The sequence below is a fragment of the Ctenocephalides felis genome, unplaced genomic scaffold, assembly GCF_003426905.1.
Source record: "Ctenocephalides felis isolate EL2017-DRISC unplaced genomic scaffold, ASM342690v1 CF-g0.4_SCAFFOLD_02816, whole genome shotgun sequence".
Lineage (NCBI taxonomy): Eukaryota > Metazoa > Arthropoda > Insecta > Siphonaptera > Pulicidae > Ctenocephalides > Ctenocephalides felis.
The window spans coordinates 3,273-13,772 of record NW_020538970.1 but is presented as its reverse complement, the minus strand read 5'-3'; the positions used below and the strand labels follow the sequence as shown (position 1 = coordinate 13,772).

The 10,500-nt window shown below is 29.6% G+C and overlaps 1 protein-coding gene across 1 annotated transcript; it reads right to left on the bottom strand.

Annotated features, from left to right (window-relative positions):
• Window positions 1-424: 424 nt before the first annotated feature.
• Window positions 425-10,157, bottom strand: LOC113381336 (probable cleavage and polyadenylation specificity factor subunit 2). Its single transcript, XM_026620285.1, is given in 14 exon segments — window positions 425-609; window positions 1,632-1,807; window positions 3,856-4,009; window positions 6,130-6,351; window positions 6,431-6,483; window positions 7,742-8,031; window positions 8,234-8,392; window positions 8,643-8,866; window positions 8,958-9,145; window positions 9,271-9,439; window positions 9,511-9,587; window positions 9,659-9,835; window positions 9,838-9,923; window positions 9,988-10,157. Coding segments are annotated over 14 exon segments (2,217 nt in total). The 5' UTR covers window positions 10,137-10,157; the 3' UTR covers window positions 425-516.
• Between the last annotated feature and the right edge of the window lie 343 nt (window positions 10,158-10,500).

Below are 10,500 nucleotides of genomic sequence, written 5' to 3'. Positions count from 1 at the left end.
GGCTAATCGTAGGGCCGTAATATTCTAGTATGGTCTATAAGACCATGATATCTATCATGAAAATAGGTTCATAAAAATCGTCAAAAAATATTTTTTCAACTGCTAATTACAAGAAAACAATCCGGCCGATCTTTACCAAAAACTAATCAGCATGATTCTCGACCAATATCTTTCAAACGGTTTTTAAATTTTTAGAAATGTTTGTTGAGAAAACATAAAATTAGCAAATTGGATTTTGTCGCAAAAATATAAACTACTCCTTTGGGAATTTAATTATAAATAGCCATGTTAATAATATAGCTTTAATTTCTAAATAGAATGCTTAAATTTATTCTATACACTTTTGTATAAATAACTATAATCTGATATTCCTTTAATTTCTTTGTTACAGTACATTAGAAATATTTAATAATTGTTGTACAAATTTCATAAATATTGAAATTAATTTTTATTCAACCGATTTTACCTGCAATGTTTCCAGCTGTTAATTAGATTATTCATTATATTACATTATTTTTAAACAATAGCATATTGTTCGTATAGAAGTTCTCGGACTTTATAATAATCTTCTGATAAGCAACCTTCAACAGTTACATGTCCTGTATCAACCTGTTAAATTAAATATAATGTGGAGTTATGAATTAACGGTATACCTCATTATCAGTATAAATTTAATAAAAAAATATTAGCATTTTATGAATATTTAAATATATGATATATGATAAAAATAATACTTTTGACAAGCTTGACTTAGTGAACCTGTGTTCGAGAATCTAAACTCCAAGTCCCTGAAATTACCGAGAAATGTATATGATAATAATGTAAACATTGCAGAAAAGGGCTTTGCAATATAGCAGATAAAATATGGAAATCGGACAAATTATATTAAATGAAATATTTAAAGAATGAAAATGCAAAAATTATAAAGTGTTGAAAAAGATTTAAACATAAATCGTGTATAAAGTTGGTATGAGTTCTTAAATTTACTGTGCTTTTTGCAGTAATTTGCATGAACTATTAACATAATTTTTGCTATACTTTATTTAAGTATGTCCTTTTTGTAAAAAATCAACTTTGAATTATCAAAATCGAATTAGTGATTATTAACCTTAGCACAGTAACACCTAGTGCCCTTTTGTGCTGTTTATTTAGAATTATAATTCATAATGTCTAAGTAACTTTTCGAAATACTGACATATCTGACTTATATAACGAACATAAAATAATCCACATAATCTGAATTGTCTTTGATGTTAATATATGAATATCTTAAAACAAATGAAGATAATATTAATATGAATGTTATTAGTTCAATGCACTGTCAAAGTATGGGTAGGTCCGTGAGATGTACGATATATTTTCAATCAGAAGCATATTTTTTATCTATATATTCAAGTGAAAAATGACCATCGCGACTGCACGATGTAAGATCGTCATCAGAGCGAGGTTCGAACTCACGACCCCGTTCACACGAGTCTGTAATCTTAGCCATTACACCATGGAGCACCATATAATTGAATAACTACCAATATGATTTACATTTTGTATTTGCATGCTTTTTTCTAAGTTCTTACGAAACGAAACAATATTGTCAATCAATAATACAGCAATGAAAAATCGACTTTACTCACCTTACGAATAGCAAGGGTTCCATTGCAACACCACAATACACCACCTGAAAATTCAGATGGAATGTTGCACTTATTCAATACTTGTTTGAAATCGGCTAGCTTCAATTCATTGATGAACACAGATCTATGCCCTTTAATATCAGTAGCTGCTAACGGCTCCAAAGTGAGAATACAATCTGCATCTGAGTTTTCTAGAATAGTAAAATCCATAGTTGATTGAAATCAATATAGAATTAACAATGATACGTAAGCAGAAAGTAAACACTTAGAAAGATATATTAAATATTATTGAAATATATCATCATAAAAAAATTCAAAATAAAAATAATTGCGATTAAATCAAATAAAACGCAAACGAATGTTTTTTGAACCATTCAAATCGGTTGATCCGTACGCCCGAAATCGTCGACGGAAAATTGTATCCATACAAATACACATATCCATTTTTTTAGGGTATGCCAAAATATGTTTAAAAACCTTCGAAACGAGATATGCAAAAATTTTCAATATCGATTTTTGAGCTATTACTATAACTTGCCCTACGGGAAGTTAAAAATGAATATGTGCAATTTCCGTTAGTGTTTAAACACTAACTTGCAGAATACATTAACCCTCCGTCGGTCGGATATTTATTTACCTTCGAACGGTCGGAGTGGTCTGGCTGGACCACCATTCATGTTACATGCATATATATGGGATAAATGAGTTTTTGGTGTCTAGTTTAGATTTTTTCTTTTTCTTACCGTCTTTTGCATGTGTTGAGCTTGTCTTTAATAAAAATATTTCAAAAAACAAATCATGTAATATAAAAACACGTTTTTTTTCGTTAATTTTTCTGTTTTATATCAATGGAGAACAATATTTATTCTTCTTCGGCGCCTTCGAAATGAATGTGATTTTCAAATGAAAACGAAATGAGGGGCCGCCGCCTTTGAAATGAGCTGTAAAACTCAAAGTGAAAATATAATTTCAATTGCATTCTTACGGCTACAGGTTTGCCAAAAAAGGTTTCCCACGCAGTATGGGTAGAAAAATTGTTGATAATGTGCGCATTATTCATCCGATTTTCAATGTTTGCGATAACCAATAAGTTTGATAGGTTTTCAAAGAATTTTCATATGTGTGCGTGTAAATACTAACTTTCAGGTTACAATACAGAGCAAAAAATATATGAAACGCAATTTTATAGAAAATACCGTCATACTCTTCGTACAAAATGTTTGGTTGGTCTAGACAGACCACTCCGACTGTTCGAAGTATAAAAAAGTTAATATCCATATAATTATCCTTCTGTACATTTTTTCGTCCTGATTTTTTCATTGAACGACAGCTAATGAAATTTTAGGAAAGTCAAGAAATTTCAAGTCGATAAGATTACTAAAAGTTTTTTTTTTTAATTGTAGTCAAAAAAAGTCTGGCCAGACAACTCCGACCGACGGAGGGTTAAAATAAAATTAGTTGAAAAAAGAGATAACATAAAACTAGATGTAAGTGACAGTCTTAAGGCAAGTGGCAAAACTAGACTATGTGTTTTTTTTTCCAAGTTTTTGAACAGCAATCAGAATCCTAAAAGTTGTGATAACTTTCATTATTAAACTTTATATTATTATTAAATAGTGATGCAACGATGCCGGATAAGGTCTATTTTCATTTAGAAACATATTGATATCTATATTTCAGGCTTCTCGAAGCGGGTATCGAACCCAAGACCTCTGATTCCGATCCCGTCGCTCTATAATCGTGCAAAGTTTATAAAAATGGTCAAAATATTCTTTTCAACAATTGCTTAATTGCAAAGAAACGGATCAGACAAATTGATATAAGAATTAACATTCAAAATAATTACAACTTTAGTGATCAGACAATTTCCAACTACAATCTTTCAAACAGTTCTTGAACTTTTAAGAGCGATTCAGGATAATTGGAAATTTATGCACTAATTCTATCGTCTGGTAAAACTAATCAATGCGAGTCCTTATCATGGTTTTAAATATTTGAAATTGATTTGTAAAAAAACGTTTGTATAAGATCTTGTTAGCTCAGTATACGAGTGTCTTTGCATGAAGCGCGGTGGTACTTGCTCAGATACTTTAAATTTTGGAATGTTTTTTTGCCATGAATTTGATGCAAGAAAAATGCATAAACTTTCGAACGATGCTAATAAAAATCATTCCAAAAACTGCAATTGCTGAACACAATTTTCTCTGAAGTTTTCGAAACTTACGTTCCATTGGCTCTTCTTGCTCTTCTTCTTCAGAAACTTGAGTTCTGTCAAGATGGCTGTCACGAACTGCAATTTCAGCATCCATCCATGCAACTTCAGCCTCCTTGCCCTTTTGGAACATTAACTGGGATACTAAAGCATCGGTTAATCTGACCTATAATAATAATAGAAATAAAATTACAATTGCATGTGATAATCCTAAAACGAAATCGATTTTTTTGTGAACATCAATTTGATGTAAAAATTTCGTACCCATATTGTTATTAATTATTTTTTTATGTAAGAGTTTAGAGTAAATAACTAACTAGTTGGTTTGGTATTTAGCCTTGAGGCAAGTTACATGAACTTCCCGATATGTTTAAATAATCGACTTAATCAATAAAAAATAAATTAATTTATGAGTGATTAAAAGTATTCCGAGTGGATTTATTACACATAATTGAAAACGAACGAACACTTTGACTCGGAGTATTTTCTAAAAGCAAATTTTCAAAAATCAATTTTTATAATTGAACCAGTTTCCAGGACAGGTTTATTATGTTCAAGACCAAGTACTCTATCATTATACCAAGTAAATAGTCTAATTTTAATTTTAACAAATATCAAAAAAACTACTCATTTTCTCAAATTTTGATGAATTTTAAAAATCAAACTATTTGCCATAAGGCCGTAATATTTCAGTAAGTTCTATAAGACCATGGTATATATCGCTAAAAAAAAAAATACATAAAAATCGGCTTAAATTTTTTTTTCAACAGTTAATTACAAGAAAACAGCTCGGTAGATTTTCACCTAAAATTAATCAGTACCATTCTCAACTAATATCTTTCGAACGGTTTTTGATTTTTTAGAATCGGTTCGGTAGGATGAGCTTAAATGTGGACGAAAAGTTTAACACTTTTTTTCAAATTGCAAAGAAACGGCTTGGCAGATCATCGCACAAAACTGACAAACGATAGTCCTCACCGAAATACATCAAATTTCTAAAATCGGCCCAGCCGTTTTCGAGAAAACGTCGATTTACAGCAAAAAATCTGTTCACATACACACACACACAAATACTTTTTCCAAATTTGGTCTCATTCGATTCAGAATGGCTTGAAACGTCGAGAAAACATAAAATTAGAGAATCGAATTTTTTTATGAAAACATATATATATATATATATATATATATATATATATATATATATATATATATATAATTTAAATTGAGTACTTGTTTATTTTACATAAATGACCTGTCAAAAGGTCTATGAAAAATGAAATTACATTCCAAACAACCAAATACTATAAGAATTAGGAAACAATATAGACATATGAAATTGTAATCAAAACTGGTAATTATACTATAGAAACTAGCTGTAAGTGGAATTCTGTCTTGAGGAAATTATGGCATCGTGCCTTAAGGCAAATTGCTGGAACTTCCCGTACCGTAACGAAATGTTCGAGGAATACTGAATATTGTGACATTGTCTAATATTTATAAGAATTATATAAACTGAATTGCAAAATTAAAATTATTTGTAAAGTATATTAGAACTATCAAAAATAAAATCAGAATTATTTTCGATATACAAAATATTAAAAAAAAAAAAAAGTTGGAACAAAAATTTTTTTTCCTAAATTAATTATTTTGTTAAGACAAGCAGAAAGTTCTTTGAATCATCTAAATCGGATGCTTAATTCTCTCAAAAACTGACATTTTTTACATATTTAGCTCCGTATATTCGAAATGGCTGGGCCTGCTTTTGCCAAAAACTAATAAACACTTCCCCCAATCATTACTAATTGAATGTTTTTTAGATCATTCAAATCGGATACTCCGTCTTCTCAAAAAGTCGATTTCTATTTTCTGCACTCTTTGCTCCGTATCTCCGAAACGGCTGGACCTGCCTTTGCCAAAAACTAATCAGCTCTTTTCCCTATCAATAGGAATCGAATATTTTTTGAACCATTCAAATCGGTTTATCCGTGCGCCCGAAAACGTGACTGGAAATTTGTATCCATTCATACATACATACATACATACATACATACATACACACACACACACACACATCCATTTTTTCGGAGGTATGCCAAAATGTTCAGAAACCTTCAAAACGTTGAGAAATGTAAAAATTTTCAATTCCGACTTTCGGCCCGGTACAATAACTTACCCTACAGGAAGTTAAAAAAAAGAACTCAAACAAATATTAGATTTCTGCCCTTATTTACAAATTAATAACAAACTAAAACACTTAAAGTCAATATAAAATATTTCTTAAAATACCTGATAAATGTGAGTCTCAGTTGTAGCATCAATAATTTCACCTCTTTTTGGACAAAATACTCGAGTACCCATCTGTCCACAATGTAATCTGATAGCATCAGTTCCTTCTACAGAACCGCGCACAACTATAACTCTACGCGGCTTTAATTGTGAAAGAATTTTCAATAAAGACTCCCCATCTGATCGCCCTTCAAAATCTATATACTGTATTTGTGCTTTAATCTAAAAATTAATCCAAACAAGTAAGTGTAAATAGGAGAAAAACAAGTAGATGAAGTGAAGTAAATTGTTTTGTGCTTACTTCTATCTTTTTTAATGCTGAAATACACTTTGTCGGAGTTTCTGTAGTATCAACTGAAATAAAACATGTGATTATATAATTACTAATTACTAATTAATAATATAAAGATTCAGGTTTGATGTTTAAGAACTGAATAATAAAAATGTTGAAGCTAAATTAATACTATTAAGTTAATGTACAAAAACAAAAACTGAATTATGCTAATATACTACTTATTGAAACAATTTATTATTAATCAAGGTTCATTGAAGTAAAACTTCTTTAGGCGCGACTAGGTTGTAAATCCGTACACATGTAACGGAAAAAGCGTTACGCACGAACTGTACGTCATTCGCTCTCGATGAAATCATTTCAATACTGGTCGCATAAACATTGTATACGTACCGATATCAACAAGGAAACCGGCATAGATAAATAAACGTTTTAAAGTTACATCGTGGTACAAAAATCTTGATTAAATGAACTATGCCTGAATTGGAAAAATATTTTACCCTGTTCCTTGAAAATAATAAAACAAATTAAACATTTGTGCCGTGTACTAAACATAAGGTTATTGATTAGAAATTATTACTATATTATTCGTAGTTTCTATGAAACTTTGAAGTTATTAACATGAAAAATATTTTTTAAGCAAGACAGATATTACAGCTGTTCAAAGAATGAGATTATATCGCCAGCAAAAAAGTAAAAAAAAATACAAGCAGTCAATAAATGTACGTTAATTTTAATTACATGAAGTTCTTCAAACACAATTACATGATGAGTGAAGTTGCAAAAACAATATTTGTTTAGACGTTGTTTAACATAATCCACTGTGTGAACGAATATTATAGAATTTATTAATCAGCAATTACTTCATTTCTCTAATATTTGAAGTATGACTTTAATTACATGATTGTTTTAAAATATTATACATATTTTTAATGTTATTATGAATATTTACATAATTTATAATTTAACATTATATAAATGTGTATAATGGTTGACACTAATAAATGTGTGCATCACGAATGTTGCCATATTACTAATAAACATTATTCAAAATTGTTATATGATGAAGTATTTATTTTTACTTAACTTAAATTTGCTACTTCATACAGTAGCAAATAAGTTTTACTTCAATCGCGTGTGAACCTTATGCGAACTCTTTGTTGTAAAAAGTGTCTAGATAATTTAGTTTCATCAAGTGTTTATTTTAGTATTTAATGCAGTGATTTAAAAACATGGATTAAAATGTTTTGGATTATACATATAGAACAGTTTTGCTAATTCAGAGCAGCAAGTATATACCAGAATTTAAGAGAAACCTACCTATTTCTTCAACATTCTTTACAACTGGCTTCAAAATAATATTTTCTTTAACTTCTTCAACATCATCAACCATTTCAGCAAATTTATAATCTTCAGGTTTAATTATTTCTCCATACTCATCCCATTTGATTTTCTCTTCAACAAAAGGAAACATGGCATGCTGTTTTTTGTTAGTCTTGAAAAATCCAGTCTGTGGTTTGTCCTCTTGTTTAACAACAATATCATGTTTACCAGTAATTATACTCATTTCCAGTTCGTCTTCTGAATCTGAGCTCATCACCTCTTTCTCCCTATTTCAGAAATAAATATTTTAGTCGCCCAAGCCAATTTTACTCCTTTTTATTTTTTATTTTCAGTTTCAATAATTTATCATTGCGCAATTACCATATTAAATAATTTACTAAGTAAAATATAATGTTTATATAAATATGGTTTGTTTTTGATTCTATTCAAAATTGCTTATAAACAATTAATTTTCTCATAAGAAAGTACCGTTTCATTGAGGCCATTTGTCCTCTATTTTCCTTTTGTTGTCTTAAATATTCTTCCAATTCAATACCATCTAGCTTCACTCGTTTCTGCATTAATAATTCAATAGTTCTCTCCCCACCATTATCTATTAAGTCGCGACCAAGAGTTCCAGGTGATGATCTAAAAAAAATAAAAAAATATCATAAAACAAAAATAGTTGCATAAACTTCTGTGATTATTTGAATTATCGGCTAAAGTATCACACATATATAAAAACAAAGTGATAGTAATATATTATATATAGTAATATAATAAAGTATATATAGTAAAGTCTAGAAATTAGAAGAAAATAAATAAGATTGGAAAACTTAATGAATCAACCATTCTAATATAAAAAACTGCTTTCAATTAAAAATGAGTTTATGCAAACCTAGCAGTCAGTATGATACTGTTATTAGGATTACTAGCCCACATAGCAAATAGTTCTCGTGAAAATCCACATTCCATATCTATACCACTTGCTAATACAACTTTGGGACTAGAAACACGAGCGAGTTCTGCCATGGAATGACATAGAACAACATGGCGAAAATGAAATGGATTATTTCTAGCTCCTTCAAAACTTTTCATCAATTTTTCACTCATCCACTCTATCTAAAAATGCACAAAAGAGTTTTATATATGAAGGCTTTAAGCATTAACATAGGATATGGATAAATAACACAAACTTATTAAAACAATGCACCTGGGATTTTGCAAACTCTACAACATTATAAGTGACATTATTTAAGAAAGCTAATGAATATGCCAATAGGCCACTTTCTTTATTTTTCCATAGTTGATCCAACATGTGAGCCAGTTCCAAAACACGACCAGCAGTATCAACTGCTACTAAAACATTACCATTATTCCTAAGTGTTTGAAGTATATTAGCTGGAAAAAATTAAATTAGTTATAGTTCATGTATTGATTAACATAAAAAATGTGTAAAAAACATAGTTACAAATGCAAAACATATGAACATTTATGTTACATTCAAAACAGTTACTTCAACTTACTCATAAGCTTTTCATCTCTTGCTCTACGTCTAGCCTGTTGATATGTCGCATTAAAAGCATCAGTAATAAGTAAAGAAGGCCTTTGTAGTTTTTCTAATTCACATCCATTTAAATGCCGTTCCTTTTTATGATTGAAATCTACAGCATATACAATATCTTCTTCGCCTTCCTAAATAAATTACAACAGATTAACAGGCACTAATTATCATATATTCTATTTAATCATTTTTCTATAAATACTTTGACAATTTTCCAAATAGTACCACCTATCATATGGCCTGCTGGTAGTGGCGTAATTGTGATTCCGTAACCTTTTCCTAGGATAATATTTAAGAAATGAGGCTCATTATATAATAACAATTTAAAATACTTTAGAATTATTTATAACCTTTCATGGCTACGCTTTGATTATATTTAAGTTGAACAATTTTGTCAAAAGCAGCATCAACATCGTCCAATGTGAAAATATTGAAATCAGTTGCATTGTAATGAGACTGGTATAAATCATACATAAACATTTGCCCCATCTTATAAACTGGTATAGTTGCATAAATTGGGCAATTCAACCTAGTCGACCGACAATATATGGAAGAGCTCCTAGATGATTGGCATCAGGATATGATAGCAAAACTACATCAATTGTGTGTATATGCCTATAAGTGAATATTCATGTAAAAATAAGCAAAAAAAAATAGTGCATTAAAAAAGCAACATTACCTCTTAAGTTCTTTCATAAAATCAGGATCAAATTTTTCATCCCATCCACAGTCTAATAATATTTTCACCTCATCAACTTGAAGAATGTAGCATGGGGGGCTTTCATCCATAGCCCCCGAAATGGTATGCAGTTTTATAATAGACGTCATTTCAAATAAGAAATTTAATCACTATTTAAATAAATATATACTAACTTTCTATAATAGTCATTTTGAATAAAAGTCATCAACACAAACAACCAGATAAATTGATTAAACCGTGAACAACGAACTTAATCTCAAATATATAAAAAATAAAGTCATTTCCCAAGGATTTAAAACATAGATATTATAAACCACTATCTTATTTACAAAATGAATACATTATACATAAAGTACTGACAAGAAAATATATAGGAGAATCCCAACGAGATAATAACCTAACCCAGCCCTTGTACTCAGTGTAAAACCCGCGTTCACTAATCGTACTTAAAGTAACATAACCTAGGTGAAGATTTGGCGCTAGTGAGCCGAT